This window comes from Apteryx mantelli, chromosome 3 (genome assembly GCF_036417845.1).
Source record: "Apteryx mantelli isolate bAptMan1 chromosome 3, bAptMan1.hap1, whole genome shotgun sequence".
NCBI lineage: Eukaryota > Metazoa > Chordata > Aves > Apterygiformes > Apterygidae > Apteryx > Apteryx mantelli.
Genome location: NC_089980.1, coordinates 66,998,614 through 67,026,116, shown reverse-complemented (window position 1 = coordinate 67,026,116; position 27,503 = coordinate 66,998,614). Strand labels below are relative to the sequence as shown.

General features: G+C 38.8%; 1 protein-coding gene across 1 annotated transcript in view; it reads right to left on the bottom strand.

The window, feature by feature from the left end:
- Nucleotides 1-27,417, bottom strand: part of LOC106496903 (coiled-coil domain-containing protein 170) — a 68,789-nt gene extending 41,372 nt beyond the window's left edge. The window contains exons 1-5 of the mRNA XM_067293578.1: nucleotides 27,328-27,417; nucleotides 26,140-26,245; nucleotides 25,367-25,608; nucleotides 23,735-23,900; nucleotides 21,996-22,736 (exon numbers count right to left, since the gene is read on the bottom strand). Of these exons, the coding sequence (XP_067149679.1) occupies nucleotides 21,996-22,736; nucleotides 23,735-23,900; nucleotides 25,367-25,608; nucleotides 26,140-26,245; nucleotides 27,328-27,377 (1,305 nt within the window). The 5' untranslated portion in view covers nucleotides 27,378-27,417. The remainder of the gene's footprint in view (nucleotides 1-21,995; nucleotides 22,737-23,734; nucleotides 23,901-25,366; nucleotides 25,609-26,139; nucleotides 26,246-27,327) is intronic.
- Nucleotides 27,418-27,503: the final 86 nt, after the last annotated feature.

Here is a 27,503-nt window from a genome sequence, read left to right as displayed (position 1 = left end):
CATCATAGCAATTCCCATACAGAGTTAGAGCATCTCTCTCAGTATCCTCTTTCCAACAGCAGCCATAAGCAGATCCCTGAGTAAATACAGCACAAGCATGTAGTATGTTCCCCTTCAATAACTCCATAACATCCAATTATTTTCATCTCAGGTTATTCCCTGTAGTTTCTATGCATTTAGGAACCTTCACAGGGTTCCTCTTCTACCAACTTATCCAGTCTCTCCATCAATCCATGTAAACTTTCATCATCCAAAATGTTGTTTGGCAAGAAAGTCCACAAGTCCATCTTATGCAAAGAATCACTTTACTTTTTAGAGTGTGGCTTCTACTACTTACATTTCATGACCTCTAATTTTTATGTTGGACAAGACGAAGAAAAATCAGTCCTATCAGTCTTCTCCATGCCACTCAAGATTTTGCAGATTTCTATCATATCTCACCTCAGTTGTCTCTCTACCAAGTTGAAGGGTCCATGACTACTCAGTCACTCCTACCTGTTCCTCAAAGTCACTTTCTGGTTTGCACAATCGTGCTTTTATTCTTAACCTGCCAGGGTTAAAGGTCCTTTTGAACTTCTTCACTTAGACATAACTTCAGCTTTCTGAATGATGCTTTCTTGTCCCCAGAAGTCATCATTGCTATACTGACCTCCTTTCATCCTTTTTCAGGCCCTTCTAATAGACAACAAGCATTGGCTCTGTGCTTCTAGCCCAGTCTCCTTCATGTCACTTGTAAGGCTAGAGCTCTTTTAACTGTGCATTTTAGACTTGTTAAAACAAGCTTTCTCATTTATATGTCACTCTCCTTTTTTTACAGTAGAGCACAAGTGTGGTGGATCTCTTTGCCTTTGATACTTAAATCTTTCAATATGAAAATTCAGACTTGAGGTGTTGATAGGAACTTCATGAGACAGAACATTTTTTTCAAAATGATTGTAACTACAAAACGATGACATTAACACCTTCAGAACAGAACTATGTTTAAGTGATGTTGGGAGCACATACAGCAGAGAAAACACGAGGAGATTTTATTCCATGAGCTCCCACACAGGACTGAAGCAAAACTGCCATCCTAATGCTTTTAGTATGCATTATGAAATGCAAATCTACCCCAGTTCATGACTGTTATTGAAACTAGGTATTTCAAACAAGAGAGAGACAAGATGTTGTTTGCACTTCATGCTGACCAGCAAAGGCATTATTCTAAAATATACACTCTTTTCAAGCAAGACTTGGAGATACAAATTCACAGCTGAAATCATTCTTGAAAGCCATTCGCAATTTCTTAATGAGCTACAGTTTCTTTCTATGTAATTAAGCAGTATTAACTCCATGTGGAAAAAAACCCCCTCCACATTTTGTATAGGCTTGTCTTACTTAAAAGTTAAAATTCATTTTTTATTGTAGTGTGAATTAGATTAAAAAGTTATTCCTAAATAATTACCTGAAAAGAAAGTCTTACTTTGGAATAAAAATTATTTCAGTTTCAAATAGAATATTACCCTCCTGTAACAAGTAGGCTTGTAAATACTGTTTCACGAGTACAGATTAAAATATGCATTTTAGCAGAAAAGCAAGAAACATTTCTGTGACAGGCTGTTTTAAGAAAATATCATCACTTAACACTGAAGAGTGATAGAAAAAGTCTATGAGGGATTTGATTAAGAGAGCAGTCAAATGCACAAAAGGGCAGCTGAAACAAACCAAAGCTAGATGGATTTGATTTATCAGGTACCTCTGGAACTTGTGCAATTGTTTCAGTTCTGGTCAGAGCACAAAAGCATGCACACACACACACAAAACTGTATTCTTAATTTGCCTGTCAAAAAAAAGCAGTGTTCTACAGATTAATAAGCAACTTGAAACAGTTCATAAAAATATTAAATTTAAAAAAATAAATGCTACATCTGTTCAGTGGACAATATAACAATATAATTCTTACCAAAACTACTGGGAGTACAAATAGTTTTCTGCTGTGTCTCATCTTCAGGACATGACTAGACTTTAGAAAGATTTTTAAAAAGAGAAACCCACACCAAGAAGGAGCAGCACACTGTTACTCTGTGTGAAGACACCTCAGACAAAAATTTTGCTTGTTCATATTCTCATATGCTGTTCAGACACTGTGAGTGGAAAACCAACTGAAGCACAAACTGTTTTTTTTTTTAAGAGAAGACTACTGACTGACTTGAAGATGACTACCTGAGGTCTCAGAAAGACAGAATAACCGAGAGCTCAGTTGAGACCAGTCATGTTGGTCTTTTTCCTGTCCTTTCCCTACTTTTTTCCTGCAACTCTGAGAAAGGAAACAAACCAACCAACCAGCAAACCCCACAAACCTCTCCAGCAACCCTACAGGATTCAGCTGAGGGACTGAGCTTCCTGATTGTTACAATTGTTCCAAACTAGGTGATCGTAACTGAAACGAGCAGGTCCTCTCTAGCTGTCACGTGTCGTAACTGACAGAAGACCAGTTCCTGGAACAGTTTTCAGAAAATGTGAAAAGCACAGGTTCTGCTGACATAACTTTCTATTGACTGGGTAACAGTTTATGAATGACTGCTACAAAGTATAAAAACAGGCCAGCTGGTTAATGTAATTAGCAGCTGGTGTTTTTTGAGTAATAGAATAGGTACATAGCTGATAACTACATATACTAAAGCTGAAGACATAAAAACTGACATTTAGAGCTTATAGCTTATTAAAGCATCATAGAAATTCCTGGACAGCATTTTATGCTGTGAAATCAACGCACTTCCAACAAGGTCTTCTCAAGCAGAAATATAAATAAAACATCTTACTAATAAAAAAATTAGCATCACATTTGCTTCCCTCCAGCCCTCAAGTACCAAGGCAGCCTTAAGCGAGCGATTACGCACCACTAACAGCTATTTTAACTTCAGATGCTCTTAAGAGGTTATGGAGCTTTTCCTAAGAACTCCCTTCCTCTTTTATACCATGAAGGATGTAGCTCAGATGCCTTTCCTTATCTCTGCTTTGGCAATGTGCCACACGTGGAGACAGCCATCAGATGGCTTGATAAGAAAGTTCCAAAATATTTAGGTTTCATGACGTCAGAAACCATGACTTTAAAGGAGCATCCAGAGTTTATAGGAGGTTAACAGAGACTCTGGCACATATTATCATAAAGTTAAAATGTGACATGCTGCCCTTCTGCTTTCATCTACATCGGCTTCAGTTTCCAGGTTGAAATAAATCAGAAACTCAGCTCCTACCCATTCAAAATAGAAAAAAAGAACAGTTTTCTGAACAGATTCTTATCCAGCAAAATAACCCTCTTCTATCAGAAACACAAAAAGGCCTGGGAAATAAAGCAAAACTGCTGGTTTGGACTGTAATAGAATGTAAATTACCTTAGATTAGTTCATATAATATTGTCAAGTTTGTTTGTTTTTGTTTTTTTAAATCTTTCTTCAACTCTCTAGTATACACTGGGTTAGATCCAGCCAGTTCAATCACATTCACCTCCCTCAAAGACACTCAGCTGTGCTCTTTCACACAGCAGTTGCAACTCATCAAGCCAGAGTGATACATACAGTATAGCTCATGGTCACATACAATATAGCACACAACGCTGAGATAAAAGGGCTACTAATTTTCTCAACACCTTATCATCTTTCTGAGGGAGTAAGGCAAGGCATGTGCTGTCTCTTTGCTACTTTGTCCACCTTTTTGCTTTACTCCACTTGCTGTTTAATATCATACATCCACATGAAATTCTTTGATGTAGGGATTTTTGCTTCATTCTTCAATACAACATGGCTCCAAAACCATAGCTGGAGCCTGGAAACAGTAACACAAATAAATACTCTTATATTACTATATTGTTGTATGTTTTCTTTTTCTTTCCTTAAACAAACACAACCACTTCTGACCCTACAGAAAGAAGGAATAAATCTCAAAACTGATGAAAGAAAAAATTACAGATTGTTGCCAAAGAAAGAAGGCCTCTGTTCCTCAGCAATAATCAATATGAGAAAACCTTTTATAGCTGGAACTTCTGAAACCTACATTTGTCATACATGACTAGATTTTAAAAGGATGAACTTGAAAAGATGGATACACACATACAGCAGGATTTAAAAGAGGTTTAAATGAAGCCAGGTGCAAAAGTTAATGAGAATCACCATTTCATTCACTTGTGATTTTAGTGAGATTTACTATAGAAGCAGTCCACTGTATCCTCAAGTGGCTTTGTAAATATGAAGCTAATTATACATTGCAACACCACACTAGAAAAGTTGGTATGATTATCATACTTTTGGCAGGGAATATGCATATTTTCATATTTAAGTGAATAGTTTTTTATCTTTTGCCTGCAGCTGTTCACGAGTCTGATAATTAAACCTACTTGTAACAAAGCATTTCATCAGGCATGATTCTACTGCACAGATAAAACTTAGTATGCAGATGTGGCACTTCTAAATCTCTCTGGAAAAATTCAAATCTGTAATGTCTCATCAATATTATTTAGTTTATACTGATTACTGTTAAGACAATAAAATAAATAAAATGTTAAAAGAATTAGAGGCAATGGACAGGAGACGCTTTTACATATTATTACTCAACCAGCCTGGGTTTGGGGGGAGAAAGGGGGGGGCGGGGTGTTTCCCATTTGCTTTATGAACCTTTGTTAATCACTTTCCATTTGCCTGCAAGAAAATGAAGCTTGTCATATCAATTCAAATTCTAAACAGAAGTTAAACGTACATTTACAATATTTATGAGTAATATCTACTTGGACTTTTGGCTTTATTAGTAATTTAAATGCAAGAGTTGTAAAACTCAGCTTAGAGGCATTCTTTAGTAGATGTACTGATCAACTACAAGAGGTTGTTGTTGCTGTGTGTGGATTTTTGTTTTGGATTTTCTTTTTTATTTTATTTATTTATTTAACCAAATAGCAACTTTCACCTTCCTGGTACCCAAATGATAATTGGCAAACTTCACCTAATTCCAAATCAGCAGAACTTCAGTAATATTCAGTAGTTTTATACCTCCTTATATACTTCAAAAACCTTCAACCATTCAGGTCACTCACTCCCATTCTGTTTTTGTCAGCTTTTTTATTAACAAAATCCTTTCCTGATGCTCTTCTCTCTAATTTCAACCCTGGCAAATGCTGCTGCCACTGCACCCCCCCCCCCCACCCCCCTTCCCAAAATAGATATAAAAATCTCTACTGAAACAGAAAGCCCTCGGTAAAGTAAGTATTGAGCATCACCCTGAGTGACCTGCCAATGCATTCTTTCCCTTGCATCTTGCCCATAGCAGACACACACCGCCCAGGGCAGGGATTCCTTCTACCCATTTCCAAAGCACCTAGGTACGTTAGGGTTGCCATGTCAAAAATAAACAATGAGTCACAAACCTTTGTCGACTCTGTTCTTCCCTTGAAACTACAGAAAAAACATGAAAAAAAAAGAGAGAGGGATAGAGATTGAAAATTAGAATTAAACTAATTTTGTGATATGAGGATATAGGGCATTCAGAGATTTTTTCATAGACCTGCTCTATTAAACTATTTCATAACTTACTGTCAACTAAATAGGGCAAAACAACAGAAAACTGCAAGAAAGCTTCTCTAGTAGAGCAGAAGCTTTGATGGCCTCCACAATATTCAAATTTTCAACTTCTAGCTAAAATAGACATTTTTACTTTGCCACCTTTGAGTTATAATCACTGCTTCAGCTGCATGCATAGGCCTTCAGCAGGCAGAACTTCCTTTTGCCACTGCTTTGTATGTGCTGCTATTGTTCATTTCGTCCCTGCTTCTTTTTATTCTATATCTACTCTACAGTAATAAATCAAGAAAAACTAAATCTGGGCAACAAGCATGTAAACACTTTTAACTGGCTGAACGCACCTCTTTTTCTCCTCAGATTTTAAGTTAACTATTGGACCATTTTTATCTGTATATTTGTACAGGACTTAGTACACAATTGGACTCACTGGGCTATCCACTAATTACATACATAAGGACAAAGGGCAAATGTGAAAACAGACAATTCTAGAATTTTCTACAAATCCCAGTGTCATAACAGTTCATATTCTGAAAACAAGAAAAAAAAAAGATCCTGAATCTGTAATACTTCTTTCTAATATGAACTAAATTAATATTCATGGATGCATATATACATTAAAATGGTTTTCATTTCTGAAAATATGATGCATTTTCTTAATACAGCAGGACAGCTGATTATTATTTGTTGCCACCAGAAGGAAGATGACATCTAGTATGAAGTATGGGGAAGACCGCACTGTTGAGACATTTCCACACAGAATTATCTCCCTAAGAAATCACAAAGAATTTTTCAGTCCCCAAATCTGCAATTGCATCTATAGGAGGCTAAGGTGTCCTTCAAATCAATGAGGATTCATAGAAAATCATTTTGCACGGGCTAAAGTGCTGAAAAGGGGAGCTTAAACATTGTGTTCTGATTGTAACTATTGTAACTGCAGCCAAAAATTTAATATTAAAAGTTTATTGTTTCCCAGAATCTAATTAGTTTAGTTTTCTGATTAAACAACTGAAACATATTCCAGCAAGGCCATTTTCAAAACATGTATAAATTGATAAAAAAGACAAGAGAACTACTCCAGCATTCAGAGATTATTTAATTTTTATTTTGGAAAATAATCTATTTTAGAATAAAGAAAAACAAGTTTGGGAGTACAATTTTTCATAAAATCTGCAGGAGAAAAAGCAAATCTCACATAAATAACTACAAGTTTCATGAAAATCAGGGGGCTAGACACTGTTTAAAGATTCATTACTGAGTCAAATGAAGGGAAGGCAGGCAGAACTTGGCTATTACACATTTTGCTTGGTAAAAATGACCAGCCAGGCAGCATGCACATAGATTCGCAATAGTCACTGCACCTAAACACACCAATGAGTGTCATAAGGGTGAGCCATCAATACACAGTATAGCAGATTTTGTTAACCCAAATGAAAACAGACAAAACTAAATCAGACTCACTTTGGAAAAAAAAAAAAAACCCAAAAACCTGTTTATAAATGAACCAGCTTCTATGTATATTTGGTGTAAAGTTAAATTCTGTATAAGTAATACTTAGCAAAATATGCCTCTCCTTGGAGATCTTAAAATATTTTTTATTAATAATACTTTATTAATAGCAATTTTAAAATTTGCAGGTAACATTTCAAAACCATTTCAGATTTGTCAGTTACTCTTTCACATTATATCAGCTGCCGGAAATGTCTCATTACTTTTGGTCACTTTCCACTCTTCTGTTTTCTTCCTGCTAACTAGACCAAACTCTTTGCAGTTTTTGTGTGTAATTCTAAAAAAAAAGTTTTGGTTTTTTTTTGTTATAGAGTTGTTGTTTTTTTTCTTTCAACACATTAGTGTGCCTTTCTAGAAAAACGCAAACTAAGTAAAGTGTTTCCAATAGCTCAAAGAAATTACCAAAGAGATTTTCTAAATGCCTTTCAGGAGGATAATGCTCAGCCCTACCTTCCTCCCTTTACAATAACCATTGAAAGGTATTAATGAAAGGTAAAAACGATTGTCTATTGTTGTTTATTTACTGAAGAGGCCAATTTCAAACTTGATTAATGGGCATAAACAGAAGTTTCGTGACGATCAAAATTTCAGTCTTACCTTCTACTATTGCAAGCAGTAGTTAACATGTTTCCGTCTTTCATTTTTCTTTCTGTCAGGATGTGCCGACCTTGCATCTAAATATAATAATAAGTTTAATGTGATAAAAGACAGCAATCATCTCAAGACAATTATGAGGCAGTGACATATTATCTTCTGTAAATATTGCTTAATATGTTTTTTGCTTTACTTCATCCTTTAGCTGTACGGTTAAATTAACGAATTTGGATATCCTCTGGTGCCTTGTCTCACCATTTTTCCAAATGAATGGTGAGGAAGAGCTGATGCCTTTAGTCTCAAAATAATAAAAATAGTAATTGTTGGAAACTTTACCAAGACAAAGCGTAGAAGGAGTAACATATAACAAAATTAAGTGCTTAGGTGGGGATTAAGTGGGATTTTTTTGCACAATGCTTGTTGTTTTACTGGTTTTACTGGATCAATCCTGAAGTTAGATGACTTTTGAAGGATAAAAAAAAGTTTAAGAGATTTAAAAATAAACCATCATACAATGCCAACACTCTTGCAATTCTCCTACAGTGTCTGTTACATTTTACTACACTTAATAAACGGCAAATGCTTTAGATATAGTTAAACGCGTGGGCACATACACAATTGAGACTGATTAGTGCTATTGATTAATTATAAATTGAGGCTTCTAAACTGCAAATCACAGTTTCAGCTATGCTTCTGAGCCTTGACAGTACAGTATTATAACATTTTCAAGCTACCGACTTCAGGTCAGTAAGATTTGGGATGGGGCTACTACCTATTCTGTAACTAAGCAATGCTAATGAAAACTTTTCAATCAGGTCCAAACCCTTGTATTTAATATAATAGCAGTATATCTTGCAATGGTCTCAGAACAATATAGCGTAATTACATTTCACTATTAAGGAGATAACCAGCTGTTCACACAGTAACAAGTTGTTCTCCCTTTGAAATAAGAAACTGTTACAAGTTTCCCACTCTATCTTTCACGAACAGAGTTTGATCCTTTTTAGCAATATCCTTGGGCGTCTCCTTTAAACTCACATCAAAGCCAGCAAACCAGTTTCAAAGGAGGAAGAAACGCAGAAAAGAAATACTTAGATAACTATAAATTCCTACTACGGGAAAGATACTCCCTTTCGCAACACTTAACAAGAAGGCGGGGGGAAAAAAAAGCAAAAAAAAAGCTCTTGTCCTTGAATTTGTAAAGATAAGCTGTAACCATCAGCCGAAGTTTACTCAGCTATAAATGACGCGGGTCCGCAGCTGCAGAAATTATTTATTAAAAAAAAAAAAAGAAAAAAAAAGCTAAATCAACTAAATCGCAGAAGTAACTCTCAAGAGCGCTTTACAGCCAGCCGTGCTGTCGGTCACCCTCCACGGGGCCAGCTCCGCCGCAAGGGGAAGGGAAAGCGGAGCTCGCTAGCGCGCAGCACCGCAGCACCTCCGCGGCCGAAGCACCCCCGCCGCGCCCGCGTCACGGAGCGGGTGGGAGGGGGGGGGGCGGCCGCCCGGGCCCGCCGCGCCGCGCGTCGCTAAGCAACGCGCACCGCGGCCTCTCGCGAGAGGCGCCGCACCGGGCCGGCGGGGCGCGCCTCCCCCGCCGCGCACGGCAGGGGCGGGGCTTGAAGTCTCCGCCCCCTTTCCCCGCCCCCTGCTGCCCGGCCCCGCCCAGCGGGACGGAGGCGAGGCGGAGCTCCCCGTGCTCCGCGGGGGCGCGCGTGGGAGCTGCCGCCGCGCCGCGGGCACGCGGCTGCCGCCACGGGGGGCGGGACGCGGGCAGGGCTGCTGCTGCCCGCTCTCACCTGAGCGCCAACGAGTTAACAGTTGCTTTTGACGCTCGCACAACAATAGCAGGAAACCAAAACGTTTTCATCAGGAAACAGAAATTCCCGAATTTAGCATATTACACATATGCATAACAGTAACTATACAAGAGGGGTGACCACTACCATAATACATAAAACCTGATATCCACACTTTATGGGGAAGTGCTGGAAACACACAAAAGTAATAATATTAGATGTGAACAATTAATTGAATTAAATTAATGGGGAGAAGTGCATCTGTTTTGAGCTGTTACAGGCAGAATCTTTTCTTTTTCTTCTCCTGTAGATATGACAACAGCAAATGACTACTGTGGTACCACACAGTCACCTTGTTTGAATTCCAAGCTATACGCCACTTAAATCATAAAAAATAGAGCCAAAGACTTCAGCAATCACTGGATTCAAAGTTGACGTTTGCCCTGCAAAACACATAGCATATTGTTATGCACATGAAGAAATCCCCTTAAGCCAGAGAAAATTGGTTTTGGACTATCAACATTAGATTTGCAAGAACACGCGGTGTGCCCAATAGCATTATGGCTGCCCAGAAAAGTCATGAATGCCACCAGCTAAAGTGGGTTTTGGTTGAGGTGATGCTGCTGTGGAGACACGCTTCCTTCTGCACTGGAGAATACCCAGCAAAATTGGTGACTCCCCCCCCACCAAGCTGTGCTGCAAGCGGTGGCCCCGGCTGCTAGGCCAGGGCCTCGGCTGCTGTGCACGACCGCCCGCTGGTTGTGCCGAGGCGGAGGGTGCGAGCTGGAACGTACGGCTGCTCCGCGTCCGTGGAGCTTGCTGCTGCCGAGGCCACAAGCCACCTACCCATGGCGGCTCTAACCCACCCTGCCGTCATACACCGGCACCGTAAGGCACAGGGAAATGTGGGAGGGAGGGAGAGGGTCTCTTATTAGGAGAGGGAAAGGCAGCATTCAGGGCCTGGAAATAAATAGTCTAAGAAGTGATGCTTGCAGAAACTTCAAAGAAACAAAACTTTATACATCTGAGAAAATTAACGTTTTCCTCAAAAATTCAAAACTAATGCCAGCAGAGTGGATGAAATTTCACGCACATTTTCCTTCTCTTCAAGGGACTGTGAAACAAACACTTTGCATAGCAAGAGGAAAGCAGGCAGCCTTGATTACAACAAAATACCTCCAGCTGAAAGAAGTCCTCCTCACCTCCCCTCCAATAAAGAAGATAAACACAGTTAAAATGCGAAGAGATTAATTGTAGCTAGCATTAAAAAAGTAAACCTACAGAAAGTAAACCTTCATACGTGCAGGTGCATTGGCGCTACATATCATTTTACTTTTAAGATTCTGTGAGCTGCTTAACCAGGCCTGCCTAAATGCCTTTAGGAGCAAGGCAGTTTTAGATGATTTCTCTATTCACTCTTAATTCAAAGTACATCACCTTTTCTTCAGTCTCTGAGAACACTGACTTATTTACCCTTTTCCAGAGAAGAAAACAGAAAGGCTAGGGTTACTACTGAGCTTTTTTTTTAAATAAAACACCTATAAGTGATCATTCATTATTAGGGACATATTGATGCCACACTCAAGCTGCAGGATGAACATAATGGAAAACTGTGTTAAAGACTGCTTGCTATCTGTTATCTAAGTACGCAAGCCTCTGATGTGCCTGCCGCTATTTTGCTTTCTGCCAGTGACAGAGAACTCCCTCCCCCCAGCCCAAGCACAGGAGTACCACTGTAGATAACCACCATATTTTAAAATGCAACTTTGTTCAAAGCACAGAGCTAGACAAAGCCATGCCTCTGATGGAATCTACTATACAGAATAAGATGTGTTAAAAAGAAAAGGAGAAAACTTGATGAAGTGGGAGGAAACAACGCTGCGAATAGACCAGGGGAAATGCAGCTGAGACCAGCGTGGGGCCAAGGCAGTGCTAAGGCTCTGGCTATGCAGGACAGACAGCAGGAACGGGGCAAGCCAGGTGCCTCGGTCTCAGTGAGCAGCTGAGAAAAGACAGTCACAACCATGAATGACTGAGATGGCCACAGCCCCCTAGTGATATATTTCCACTTCACCCTCACATGCCAAGGAAGAACTAATGGCAAAATAGTCTAGTATAGAAACAGAGGTATAAAAATGTCTTATAAAAACTGCTGTTCCTAAGGACTGCCTGCACAGATGGTCCTACTGTTGCTTTAGTAGATGAGTGAAACTAGGACATTTCTATATGAAAACTATCTAGTCCTGATGGAGCAGGCAGAGAGGTGCAGAAAGGGTAACAGTGAGTCACACATGCTGTAGGCATCCCTCTGAAGGGAGATAGCCCCTGAGCCCAGCTATTGACCCTAGTTTTGTGGTATTAAAGTTACAAAGAGAGCCAGGCTGGAAAGAAACCAGAGGAAAAAGAACAGAGTTCCTAACCAAAAGGGGAACTTGTGCATCCAGAATGCCTTGCTGCAGCTGAGATTTAAAAAAAAAAAAAAAAAAAAAATACAACTGAGACGACTCCTGATTTCAAGTTTGAATTGCATTTAGTTCCTGAGCCAAATTTTATCCCAAAGTGATATATATCTAGAGTAATATCAAATCTTAATATTTTGATGAGGATAATGTTCCTGAACATTTTTTTTCTTCTATGTGATTGTTCTATTATGTAAGGTACCTAAAATTTTATGCTGCTAGCTAGAGTCCAATCAAAAGTTTTTACAATTTCAAATGGGCTGACTGTGCTGTTGACTTAAAAGAAAGATAAGACATACTGGGGGACTGGGGAACAGGGAGGGAGAAAGGGACAGATTTGGAATTACAAAGGAAATGGCAGAGAAGAATAGAGTACAGGCCAAGCTGGTAAAAGCCAGACAGCAAAGTGAATGCAAAATATAGACAAAATACTAATGGATAGCAAGAGGGAATTCTTGAGCAACATAGACATTAGCTAACTACACTTCATTTTGTGGCATCTGCATGCATATTATATCTTTGTTCTTTGTTCCTAGTGTCACTTACAAACAGTTTTAATAGAGTTGCTTCAGACTGAGCTGGCAGCTCCACAGTAGCATAGCCCAATGCAATGCTGGTTGCCACAGCTTATGCTGGCCCTTGCTGCACATCTCACTGCCTCTCCTGCCAGAGCCTTCCTCTGACCCAGCAGCAAGTCTGCCATGCTGACAGGCAACCAACTTGGCCAAGAAAAAAAAGGAGTGTTTTGCCACCATGCGCACCGAAGGGCTCGGCACCAGGTGAGATGCGCTCTGCAGCCTGCCCGAGGGCAAGGCAGGGATACCCAGCCGGGGCAGGGGCAGGCCACCGCAGTCGGATGGGGTTCGATGCTGGGGAACCGAGGAACCACAGCCTGCAGAGCACGAGTCTCTGCTGCAGTTCAGCAGTGAGGACTCTCTGCGCTGGATCAAAGCTGCTACAGCTACGTGATGAAAGATACTGATCCAGTATAAACTCATTCTGCTGTTCAAACCTATTAAAGACTTTTGAGAGATTATATTTATACTGGCAGTCTTACATGAGACCAGCATAAATCTGGTCTAAATTTTAACGTCTTCCCCCAATTTTGACTGAAATATCAAAAGTACAGGGTCTGATTACAACCTAATCTGTCCTACTACAGGAACAGTGTGTAGATTTAGCTTCAAATGATTGTGAAACTGTGTCCTAACTTCCTTAAGTATGTGTTTGACTGCACTTCCCGATCACTAATCCTACAGTGCCACAGCTGGTTTAAGAGCTCCACTTCAGCCACTTACTTCTACTCCCCTGCTAATGGGTAGAGAACTGTTTTTGTGGCTGTATCTTATAGCAGATCGATAAAATTATCTGGATTAAAAAAAAAAAGGATCAGTTTGATAACACTTTAAAATGCCTTAATTATAGTATTTAGCAAATAAGCCTAGAGGTTTCAAAACGATTCACATTTCTTTTCCTTTGAAGGGGTCAAGAGATAAAGATTGGAGGAAGGCTAGCTCAGAATATTTGATTTAAAATAATTGCAAGGACTCATTTTTATGAATGAAATTCTTTGTACAAAACCACAGCCTGCCATAATGCTGTTACACAAAGTATGTACACAGTAAATCTCTCAGCCTTTCAGAGCAAAGAATGATGCAGAATCTCTTGGATCTATGCACCTAATAAAATTACTCTCATTTGATTGTTAAAATAATTAAAAAATGTATTTAATATAAATTTTCCATTCCATACATGTTGAGGAAAGATGTCAAAACTGATCTAGGATATGAAACCCAAATACTAGTAGTCAGTAAACACAGAAGTAACACCTAAGAATCAGGTTAGAGAAATATCTGCTCCTAATTGAATTTTCTATAAGTAAACGAGCATGGATACATCAGAATCATTCCAAAGTTAAAAGTCGCATGAGGATGTGGATTGGGTAATACCCTAAAATTCATGTTTCCTCCATTCAGTCTACTGTAACCATTTATGTTATGCCTCAGTTTTTCTATCCATAAAATACAGATTGTGATATTTGCTTGGTTCTAGCATTATGTGAAGTGTTAAAATGTTTGCACATTAAAAAAAAAATTAATTCTATCAAGAATCGAGAGAGAAGAATCATTACAAAAACTAAGTTCTTGAAATGTAAAAACCGTTCAAAATTGGTTCAAATCCTTGTGAAAGAGTTAAAGAAATCATGGCTATACTTTTGAAAGGTCATTCCCTTTATTTCACTCCCCAATTAAAAACAGAGAATTCAGATTTCAAAAGTGAAGAGCATACTAGAATACCTTGGAGAAGTCAGCTTTGTAACACTTTCTTGTGTAGTTTATAGCTAAAAAGAAAATCTGAGGAAATGCGAGAAACAACACTGCAAGAATCTAAAGTAGGGGCAAGGTCCTTCATTACACCTGCTGTCTTCTTTTGGATCTTGGAGTTTTGCATTTTCAGTTCTTTTGCACACAACAGAAGTACTTTGTGAGGTATGGATGGATGGAAAGCAATTGTTCTGAGGACCCCTAGGGTTCCACGTTTCTTGGTACTTGAACCAGAGAAAGTCTAGCAAGACACAAGTTAGCTTACATTGCCTTTCAAAGTACATATGCCACAGGCTAAAATAACATTCCTTAAATCTGCATTTTGCTAGCACTCCAGTCCAAACACTTCTGAGAGCTTTAGAAAATGTAGTAAATGAATAACAAAATAAGAGCTACTACCCATGGAGAGAAGGAATTTGAGATCCTAGTGAAAACAGGGAGGTGAGGAGTACTAGAATGATGCATGTAGACGTATGCATATTAAAATAGACAGACTTGATCTAGAAAAGAGGTCACTAATACATGTTGTTTCTTGAAGAAAGAACTCAAAGTCCTCAGACAAACACACTCTTCTGAAAAATGGAATGATCAACTCCTAAACGAAAGGTTAGCTCTTTACAAAAAAAGCATCCTTTGACATTTTAGTTTATTTTTAACCTGGTTTCAAAAGAACCAACTTTCATACAATCATAGTATTTAAACATACAGGTATACCCCTTCTCTAACATTGTGGGTTTTGGGAGGAGTTTTTTTTTGTTTGTTAAGTGCTTGACAAAACTCAAGCAAATCTGACAGAGGCAAGTCAGAACGTTTAATTTCCTGCGAATGCTGTGAAAAACAGGTAGCACAGAACAGAGACTGAGATGCCCCAACTGTATGAAAGGCTGCAGTATAAATTGGTGTATTACTACAATCTACACTGAAGCTCCCCCCCGCCTTCAAATGCCCCATCAGGAAGTGGGGAGAACTACCAGGTCTGCCTGTTCCCATGGGGCAGAATCCAGGATGGCAGGAAAAAAAAATAAAAAATAAAATGTTTCATTACTTCTACTGTTTACAGTTTTTAGTCTTTTAAAAGACTAAGTCATATGACAGTTCATTGAAAGACAGAGAATCAAAATTAATATTAGATTTGAAAATTCAGAATTTCTTTTGATCGACTAATACTAAAAATCTTGCCTTTATTAACCTCAAGCCATCAATATCAACACCATACTGAGAAGGTGAAATAATTGCTGGTTTTGTTGCACAAGAATTCCAAATGATTTGCTAAGTGCATATACCTACTTCAGACACTAATTATCTAAATGCAGCTGTAGTTGAGGTGGAACAGAATTGTATGCTAGCAACACTATAAAGAAATGTGAAATGTGTTTCTCCAAAAGCAACTTGGGAGAAATCCAGTCTGCAGGATCTCATTTTCTTTGATTTTGGCTAGAATACATGCAACAGTCACATTTTTACGAATATTTGCCATGGAAGTCATGGGCATAGCTTGCCAAGGTCCTCATTTACTTGCCTTCCAAAAGGTATCAACTCCAGAAGCACAGTATGTCCCAATAGCATGCTGATTTTTTTTTTCCATGAATCACTATTATTACATCCTGCAGAAGAAAAAAAAAATATCTTGAAGAGTACCTTATTTTCTACTTACCTAGTTCAAAAATAATGAAGAAATGAAGACAGGACTTACTCTTATCCCTATTCTGACAGTTGACACAGAAATCTGGCTCAAGACTAATGACAGCTTGATGTAGAGCTCCTACAAGTAGGCTTGAAAATATGACTTAAATTAACAAAGGGAGATACTGCCTCTCTAGAGTCAATTCCATAACACATTTACAAGCTTCAGGGTGGAAAGGACATGAATACAATTATATTATCAGGAAAAGTAGATTTTCCTATGGGGAAAGAGGAGAGACAATATGGCTAACTAATAAGATTAAGGGTTGTTTTTTTTTGGTGGAAATTGTGTCTGATACCAGTGACTGTTGGAAATCTGGCAGTGGACAAGACTTAAAAAGGGTTAACTAGCCTGATTAAGTATAACTGTTCCTCTTTCTAAACAAAAGGACAGTGCTTTTCTTTGTGAAATACTGAGTTGAACCCTGCCCTCATCACAAGCCAGAACCATGTGAACCTGTACCTTCCCAGCTCAGCTAAACTTGGAGACACACTGTGGGGTCAGTAAACCTTATGAAGGAAATAAGCCAGCTAGTTTTTACAACCTTGAAGGAAGACAAGACATGGGGACGAAAGGAGGCTGAAAATACAATATGCATATGAAGGAACTAACCAGACTTGAGAAAGAAATGAAATTTTAACATAGCAATCTTTTTAAGCATGATTTTTTCCCCCATATTTCAGTGTCAGGCACAGACTACCCCGTGAAGAAATTTATTTCCATTTCTCTGCAACACAAAGCCCACGCAGTTACATTTGTCAATTCCTCACTAGCAACATTTGAGCCCACTGGACAGTTTTGAATGAATCTGGAAGAGGTCTTGAAGGTACTAAATTCCTTCACATTTCATGAAAATAAAGGATTAGGCAGATGAGAAGTGTTACTAGTTGTTCTATCCAGGGAAAGTTGCTCATTCTTATTTACACATCAGATTATCCATGCAGGAGCTAAACTATGAGACACAATGATAAAGTGAATCAGTCATCATTTTGCACTGCTCACAGAATTACTTCCTACTGACGTTATCCATCTTTATATAAATTGAAAATCCCATATTCCACTACAAGCAATATGACAGTACTTGCTAATTCAATAGTTAACTCAGTTGAGGCTCTCCTTTTTTTCCCTCCTCTAGTACAGCATTTCTGATGTTCGGAACACCAAAAGAATAACAAGCTGTCATGCTGTCATGCTATGAAGGTTCGATAGCAACGACTGAGACAGTAATATAATAATAATAAAAAAAGATGTTTATTTCCTCACACAAGTTCTTGGATTAGTAACATCCATTAAAATAATGCGATTACTAATTTAGGAAGGATAACACAAAACCATCAGTTACTAATTTAGAAAGGATAACCTGAAACCGTCGATTACTGCGTTATTAATTGGAAGCACTGCTTATCCCTGCTTGAAAGCTTTCTTGTTCACTCTCCTAGTGAGAGGGCTCTCAACCTCGAGGAGTTACCTTAACCCAGCGTCCAGGAAAAGGGGGGGGGGGATACTCACGGTCCAGCTGGAGAGGATGGTCAGGTCACGTTCCCGTCCCTGCTCAAACTCTCCTAGCTCCCAAGTCTCTTTTTATACGGCTGGGGCTCTGGGCAAACACTGCTTTTGCTGACTTTTAGCAAGTTTCACAATCGCAGGACTGTCTGTTTGTCTGCTCGGGAGGACCCTGCTAGCGAGGCAAGACCACAGCACCTCCGTATCGCTTCTCCCCTCCCCGGGGGTCCGTGCGGATTCCAGGTGGCAGACTTCACTTCTCCAGTCTTGTTAACGCTGCCATTCCGCAGCCTTGCGCACATCAGTCCATGCGCATATCGGTTGGTAGACGACTTTAGTCCTGTTAAGTCCTCTGTTCAACAGCTTTGTGCACGTTAGCTCTTGTGCTATCAGTTCTTCTGCATATCAATTGACAAACTTCAGTCCTGTTAACTCTTCACTCGCCCGTCACAAGCAAAGCACACAAGCACTGTTACATATTGATGCTTGCATAGCTTAAGAGGTCATTTCGTTTTTCAGAAACATCCTAAGAAAGGTAGTTTGTTGACTCAGAAGAGTTAACATTATTTCTCTTAAGAGCATAACAGAACAGGGAAGACAACTTTTTATATGCAAATAGCTTATAATTTCTAGAAATTACTGTTCAGTAAACATAGCTTGCTTTTCTCACTTGAATCCAGTTTGGTTATACAGGTTTGAATTCATTATTTCTCAGAACTATCATAGAAAAAGAAAACAATTTTGGAGAGGTCTTCCTGAAAGTTTCCTATGTTGCAATAAAATAATTTAGCCTACCCATGAGCATAGGCATATTAAATACCTGTAAAGTGCAGAGTCTTTAAGAGAAAGCAAAGGCAAAAAATTCCATTAAAGTCATCACTATCGCTCCAAAACTGATTTACAAATACAGTTGTTCAAAAGGTAGAATAAAAAAATAGAAGTCAAAAGACTTCAGTCTGTGGTGGTCCGCAGGATTATTGAAAATGCCCTTGTTTTTACTATAAATACTCAAATGACACACGACAAGAAAATATCAAGCATTTGAGCATAGAAATCAGTAGCCCCTGAGTTATGCTGTACAAGCATTTTGGGCAATCAGTTATAACAGATGTGCAAGAAGTAACTTTCTTGAATGCTCAAGAAAAATGTTTATGCTATATTATAACATATGCTATATTATATGCTTTATGCTGTATTATAACAGTAAATTACACCTAAATGCATCAGGCACACACTGCCATTTCATAAAGTTACATTACACAAGGAATTAACACTGAATATCTAGGAAAGTACTTCCTAAATGCATTATTTTCAATTAAACTGTAGCTAACTAAAGAGCAAAGCACACTGCCTCATCAGAATAATATAGCCTTCACTATTTCTTAGTGGCATGGGATAATGTAACACTGGTATTTCAATACCATTTCTTTTCCTCCCAGCAATCCAAATTTTAGGAAAATATAGCCAACCAAACAGAAAAGCATGCTACATATTCAGTTCTGTCTATAGATGACACTTGGTAGTTACAGCTACAGAAATCAAGCAATTAAATATTTGGAAGTTAAAGCTGTGCATTGCTAATGTAATTACATAGTCACATCATCTATTACCATACAAACTTCTCTTTGTTAGGAACAGACAATGAGAAGTGCTGACTTAATGAACTGGAGAATGGAACTAATTCAGTTTCTTCTTTTTTCAGCATGACACCTCAGCAAGACATCAGTCTTACATTACCACTCAAAGCCTAATCTAAAGAATTACTTATCTTATAGTATCCATGGAGGCACTATTGTACTTCCTCACAAACATTAATGCAACAATCTCCAGTTAGAAGATTCAATCAATACTGAGCACATACTGATATATTTGTTAAGCAATATAGCACTTTGTAGGATTTTATTTAACATGACTTCAGAATATAAGCTTTCACTGATCTGCATTATGAACTCCTAAAAGTCAGACCCTGGAGGTAACCTGGGCACATATAGAGACAGATCAACAACTAGTGAAAAATAAAGCTGAGTTCTTCACCATCTGTAAGGATTGTGCAAGAGGCAAATCTATTCAAGGGCGGCCTCATCAGTGAAACAATCCTTTCTCGTCTTGCCTCGTGCTTTATACATTTTCAGACTTCTCCAGCAAAGTCAGCAGCTTACAAACAATCTGTCGACAGACAGGTCGGATTCATTCCCTATTTTGTTTCTTTGAACAAGGCAGCAAGTTTTCATTGCGTATACTCCACAACTTCCATCATCTGTTCTTGACCCAAAGTTGTTGCTTCAAAGTGCATTTGATGCAAGTTTACAGTATTTTCACAGGTGAGATACTGAGGCTCCAGTACCCAGATTCAACACATTATGTATTTGACCAAAGCACCAAAGCTAGTGCCTCCCTGAGCTCTCTCCAAAGACTGGCAGCCAGACCCTCAGCTCTCTTGAATGGAGTTCTGCCTTACACAGTTCCATCAAGTGCCTAAGGATGAACAAGAATTCATCCTTCAGAAGTACTAATCCAGACACGCAAAGGAGATGAAAACACTAAAGCTACATCTCTCAAAATTAGAACCCTATCTACTATATCATATTGCCTCCTGAAATTCCTAGCATCTTGGTTTTTGAATACTTGACTTTGCAACTTAAAAATATTAATATACTTTCAGATGCAGGAAGACCACAGTCATCAGCAGTTGGAGCACACTTATCCATTGTACAGGTCTTTACTGTATGAACACAGTAACTCATAGCAGCAGATGATTCTCTCCACTTCAGAATGAGAAGGGAGACACACTTTGCCAATTTCATTGATCAGAAGGGGACTGCACCACTCATCCCGCCGCCCCAAGCCTGGAATACAGTGTTGTCTAATAGCTACAGAACACTGCCCAGTCTTCCCCCTCTCACTTTTTTAGGCCTGCCAAAGTTTACCCTTGGCTTAGGTTAACTGTAAGTGCAAAAGTCTTTTTTAATCCTACTGCCATCAGTTATTCTAGCTCCCTTGTCATAGCACCTGTTTCTTCACCTGCAGTATGTATTCAAATAAGGCCACTGTAGTGTTCTCTTCATTGTGCATCTGTGGAATGGAAAAGGAAGAAGTCTCTTTACTGTCTGTTCCTGTTCTCTGTAAAACAACAGCCTTGGCTACCAGGCACAACCACAAGGGAAGTTCTGCTTGCTCTAGCAGCTCTAGACAGGAGCATACTCTGATCACACAGTCTCTAGAGGGAAGTTAGCCACCATTCTCTAATAAACCTGCAGTTGTCACTGCCATCAGAATGGTCCCCCTATCAAAGACTGTTTCAAACTATGGAAATACTTTAAGACATGTCAGAATCTATTTTTAAGTTTTCCTTTAAAAATGGATAATTCATTTCTGCTTTTTCACTCTGAGAACCACTAAAGTATTTTTAAGTTTTCCCTGAAACTGAGTGAGGTAATTTGAGACGATGGTAGACAGAAGGAAACATGGACCTAGCAACTCCACCTAACAGCAACCAGTATGGCAGGTGCTTCTCTAGCATGTACTTCCCAGTACAGCTGGGGCTGTATTTCTCCCAAGGAAAATTATGCTTGGCACCCTTCTTAACTTAAATTTTACAAGTAAAGAAAATCCTCACAATGCAAAAATGTGGGCAATCTTCAAACCACAAACACTGTTGGACAGCCCCCCCTTAATACAAGTCTGTATTAAATCTAAAATACTACCTAGCAAAATAATTGATTCTTTTTGTAAAGGGTCTTAGCAATACCTTTTACACTCTTAAAAACAGATTGTCCTTTCTCCTACTTCCAGGTCTGATCTTCATGCCAGATGGGACAACTACCCTCTTGCAAGAAAGCTGGCTGGCATCATTCTCTTGTATTTTAAAACTCAAATTTAAATTTAATTTTCAAATTCAAAAATAGTACATACTTCGGGTATCACCCAAAAGCTCTTCCCTTAATGCACTGCTAGCTATAGTTGAGACTGCCATTTAAAAACCTCAGAAGTCATTTGTTCATTGAGAAAAAGAGCAGGTAATAAACACAGATTTTATGTAATAAGGTCTTGGTAAGAGTCAACTCAATTTTAAACAGTTTTAAAATAAGGTCCCACAATGGGCTGCAAAAAATTTGTGCATTCCCCAAAATATTAACTTTCATGCAATGCATGGCATGTGAAACACAAATTACACTGAAATAAATACATGCTAAGGTGTCATTGAGGAAGTGGTTTCTGAAAGATTTTTCACTGCTTAGGCATAAACTCTCTTACCCACTGATGAGGAAAAAAAATTATGGACAACTAAATGTGCATCTTAAATATATTCTGTTGACACTGGACATCAAGAAAATAAATCATTCTGCATTTTAATATATCTTTATATATAAACAAAGAGTTTGTAAACTTTTGCACAATATCAATGTCTTTTATGGAACCATAACAACAACCAACCCGGGAAAAAAATTGCAAGCAAAAAATGAATCTTTGCTGAAGTCAAGCATGGAACAGAGAAAGTAGCTGAAACACAATCAGACTAAATCTATCAATATTAGGAATCCTGTTAACTGGAGTCATACAGCAGCATCAAATTGAACTACACCGTATTTCCCACTTATCATCCATTCAGGTTCAGAAGCCTGAATTTGTTCACCTTGTCCCGGTTTTAGGCCAACCTGAGTGTCAGATTTCAGTGTTCTCAAACTACAGAGAGGTGCAGGATGAAACTTGTTCAAGGCTTGATAAAATGGAACAGTATATTCCCATTTTCTATCTCCTGTTAATTTTCTATAGTTTAGATCACCTTTAAAAAGAAGCAGGTTTGACTTCTGTAAATCAGCATACAAATCAGGAGCAACCTTAGCCATACTAGAAAATTCATGTGGCAAAGTCCAAAACATGTGATCATGGTAAACCCAAACTCCCTTTTTCAAATTGCCCTCCCAATTTATCCCACATCTAGACATCCACATATGATTAGCTGACTGCAGTTGTTTAATAGTCCAGTTAAAATCATGCTTTGTGGTGTCTGACACATACCATGGAATACTTTTTCCATGGAAATGGATTTCATCAGCCAGCTTTGATGATAACAGGAAGTCAGCCAATACAAGATCAGTTACAAGTTCAAATCCAGCATTATCCAGGATTATGTCAACTCTAACAACAGATTTATCTGTAGTTCTTTTTTTGGCATTTATAAGTAGTGACCAAAGTTTTTCCATATCATTCACTAAGATGTAAGGTATCAGGTCTTCCAGGGATTGTAAAGCACTAGATTTCTGAGAGCTGTCTTCACCAGCTGAAAAAGAAAGGTCACACTTATTTCCCCACAGTGCCACCTAGAAAGAGGGGAAAAAAACAAAAACATTTTCTAAGCCTCATTGTAGTTACATTCTAAACTTTACATACGCTAAAGATTTTTTGTTTTTATTTTAGGGACATGAAGGCTCTGATTCCACATTTTCCTCCAAGCTTTAATAAAACTCAGCTTCTTGTACAGAAATCTCAATACAGGAAAGATCTCTTGAAACAAACAATGCTCTGTATTTGTGTAGATATCGGAAACATGCATCAGGAGTGACAAAGGTGGAAGATTCAGATTAACGTAAATACCCTGATCATAATATTAAAAAATATATATTCTGCAGACTGTAATTCCAGAAAGTCTCAGTGGGAATACAGAAAAAGCAATAATAAAAGCAGATTAAATTATGTCTTATGTGAAGCTGAGTAATAACTGATATTTTAAGTATAAATTCATGAAAAATAAAAATAGTTTAAATATATACCAATGAGGTCTTTATAAAGATTTATCAAATAGTTAGGTGTGAATTATTGCCAGCTAATGTATTCATTTATAATCCTATGATATTTCATATTCTACCCGAAGGCATTATTTTCAAGAGTAATGAAGTTATAAAAACCCTTTAAACCTCTTCTAACACAGATTGACTTCTAACTTTTTTCCAAAAAAGAACTCAAAATTCTGTAAAGCATCAGTAAAATGAATTATTTTAAAATGTTACAGTTAGACAAAGGCCATCTTGAACTTGACTTAAATGCTTTGGAGATACTGTTTTCAAGAGAGAGTAAGATGGGTTTTCAAACAGACAGTGAAGACTGGCAGCACAATGAAAACGTCAAACTTAAAATGAGCAACCAAAGCTTAAATATTTCCAGAGTAACAATACAGTACAGCTGTCAGGATTTCATAGCATTTTTATGAGCAGAAGAACTAGATTTCATTTCCATGTAAAGTTTAAAATCTCTATAACCTCAAGGTTTTTGTTTGTTTTCGTTGATTTTTAAGTTCTTGTGTTAAGTGTTACTGGTTTACCTGCAGTAGCTTAAAAAGTTCCCCCTGAAGCTGCTTTTCATCGAGATCCTTGATGTTCTTAAGAAGTTCCTGAAAGTAAGTGCATAAGGCAATAATGGCCTGTTGGGATTCGAAGAAATTTTGAGCCTTTCCTTCCTTAAATACGTCAAAGTTGTCAATAGGTGGGCTAAAAATAAAAGGGGAACAAGTATATTAACGTACTTCCCACATTTTTATTGACAGCATATGAAATACCCATGAAAATGTAAGCTCGGAGCTCAGCTTTTATTATGCAGTATTAAGGATGCTAGCCTTTCCACTTCTAACTTGTTATAGTGGATTCTTACACAACTCCAGTAACAGTCTGACATCATACCTTACTGATACAAACAATAAACTGGACATCTTTATCTTATTAACAATATATTCTGAAAGTGACCAACTGTTTCAGTCACAGTGATTTTGGGGAACTGCACATACACTAGCAATTTTTGAACTCCATTCTTCATTAAAAAAAAATGGGGATTAAAACTATAACATACAAATGAACAAATGTAGTGAATAGCTGGCCCAATTTTAAGTGCATTTGCAGTTACAGAAGTATATTTTCCCTACCAAAGCCTCTTACAGTAGTTAACTAGGCTTTGAAAAATAACATGACAGAGAAGACAAAATAATTTAGTTCTTAAAATGGACAAGTTTATATGTTTTATATGTTACAAGAAACATATTTGCAGTTAGACCTTTTGACAAATGATTCAGTGAATCTCCATCTAAGCATATGCTTAAGAGCAGCTAAATGACAGAGAAACTTAGAGCTTACTAATGAAAAGCATCAGTTCAATTTCTCCATCTCACATTTTAAGTTTTTGCTGAAAGAGTTGAAATTACACAATATACAAGCTGAAACAAAGTCTCATTACTGTGTTTCCATCCCTGTAATCCTAAGGGGACAGCACTATGGATAAAGTTTTAACTGTTTTTTTGGCAGCAGTGGGGCCATAAACTGCTCATTCCTACCCCATTACATGGTACTGGCACCTCTCCACAGCCCCAGCACAACAAATTTTTCCTGCCAAGTTATTTTTAACCAGGATCAGCTCCGAAAGTTTGATGCAACATATGGCCTGAAAATACAGCTGTAACTAAGAAGATTGTGTAGAATGAACAACAGGCGCTGCTTAAGCCGGGTTACTGCCATCAGAAATGGCTCTCAAGAACGCTTCAGATTTTTAGCAGCAAAATGAGTTGAAAGGCCCAACAGATCAGTGGCTCTCCCATTTTGCATTTTAGGCTAATGTATTTATTAAGAGATAATTACCGACTCATAAACCTTTTAAAAATATTAAATAACTTTCAGATCTGAATATACATTGGTTTGCAAGGTATATAGAGACAAGATTTAGAGTTTTGGTATAGAGCAAGTCACAGAAACTGGAGCAGAAAAAAACCAAACAGATTTAAAATCTGCTGCACAGAAGACAGCAAAAGTACTAGTTTTGAATTTAAAGTAAGAAGCAAGAGAAAAGGAACATGGTAAACACTTAAGTTTTTTCTTTTATCTTACTCCTCAGCTATCTTCCTTTCTCCTAAAAGGAAAATGGAGAAGAACAGTGTTTTAGAAATTAACACATTGAGCTAGCAAATACTTACTTTTGTGCTAATGCTGAACAAATTCTTCGATACATATAACATTCTACATATAACCAAGGGGACTGAAACCAGCTTGGTTCTCCATTTCCATTTGACAGGTTTCGTTGATAGTCCAGGTATTGGTTCCACTCTGCAGCATCTGCCAGCTCATCTCCTAAAGGGGTCAATGGCTTGTCTGTTTGCAGTTCATTCCGTAATTTAGAGAGGAAAGATATAGCTCTCTTCTCTGCTTCAACACCATTCTGAAATAAGTAGACAACAAAAGTTCCTATTCTGAATATTCATTCCTATGGCACCATAGATCAACTTTTCAGAAGAGTAGTAAGTGATAAACTTTAACAGCCAAATACATGTCCTAGAACAATCAGATCTTGATTCCATCAAAAACCTTTTGTTAAGCCTCATTTTACATCTAACACATCTTAAAATGAGTCAAATACTGGGCTTCTTTTTAGACTGGACTTTTTGTTCTTTTTTCAAGAGCAACTTGAAACAGTGCCATCTTCAGAAGATGCTAAAGTATATTAGATACAGCTTACAGACACAAAGGAGAAACTGAGGCAGCTGGAGAACAGAAAGATCAGAAAAACATTAGACAGAAAAGAGAGTTAAGAAATGAAAGATAGCTACAAGAAAGAGATGACCAAAAGAGCAACAAAGAGATTAAGCAAGTTAAGTAATGACAATAGGAAGAAACTAGTAACAAAGAGAAGGGATCTCAAGGATTACAAAAAAACCTTAGTGTATAACATAAAGAGAGACCTTATTCTTACCTCACCATGTTCTTCAAAGAATTCATTTTTATGTCTATGCAGAGTATCAATAACTCTTGTGAGGATCTGAGGCAGTCTGTCTTTAATTGTAACATATGCAAAAGATCTAAAAAGGAATGATCAAAATTTTATTACTGAGAGCAAGCAATGAAACACCTTTTTTTTTTTGGATAAACACAAGCTCTGAAAAACAAGTTCAAGTGCCTTTAAAGCAATGGACACCAAAAATAAATCATGAATTGGTCAAGTTCTCCGGTCTACTCTTGGAGGAAAAGAAGAGCGTTTCACTCTCTAAAAAGACAGATTTCTAACTGGTTGGCCCAAGCAAAAGCACAAAAATTTCAATGAATTCCACACAAAAATGCCATCTCTAATTGCTCAGTTACCCAGAGAAAAAGTCAAAGAAATTTAAATTTAAAATCACAGAGAATGGTTTAAAGTTTAGGTATATCTTATATCACCAAATTGAACAACAAAAAATTTGTACCACTTACTCTTCAATATATACTTGATTTATTTTTGCCCTGGACGCTGCTTATTTTTGAGAAGGTCAATTAGCAAAGCATGATCAACCTTACAAAGAGCTTTAACCGAAATTAGAGAGAGAATGAATGTATTTGAAGATTTCTGTACCTAGCGTCGAAACCCAATTTCAAACACATAGAACTGAACAGTTACCCAGCACTGAGCAGCAAAGCCCCCCCCCCCAAAAAAAAAAAAAAAAAAACACGAGGGAAAATATACTTAATATTCTTCCAAGACCTACTGCAGTCAGCAACGGTCAGGCACCACAGCGACAATAAGGTGCGGCGAGAAGAGGAAACGCCCGCTGGGCTCGGCGCGACCCGCGTCGGCGGCCCCGAGCACGGAGCCGGCAGCGCAGCGCCCCCGGCGGCCGGGCGCAGCCCCAGGCGCACAGCGCCGCCTCCCGGCGCCACGGCCCCAGGCCGCGGGATCCCGGCGAACCGAGGCGCGGCGCGGCGCTCCCGCCCGCCCCCGCCCTGTGGTAGGCCGAGAGCCGCCTGGCGGCCCCGCCCCGCCCCGGCCCCGCCCGCGCTAACCGCCCGGCCGAGGCACGCGGTGCCCGAAAGCGGCCGCTCTCCGGCCAGGGAGCGCTGGCCGGTCCCTCAGGCCCTTCCTCCCCCTCGCTGCTCCATCGCTACGGGCGCGCGCCAGGCACCGACGGACCCTTTAAACCTGCCCGAGAGGGAGACCGGTAGCGCCGTTGCCGCCGCCATCTTGCTCGCCCCTCCGAGCTGCTGGGCCCGCCCCCCGGAAGTAGGGCGAGGCGGCCGGACGTTATGGGAAGGTCAACCGTCCCCGCCGCGCGCGCCGGCGGGCGGCCCGGGATGGGGGAGGGGGGC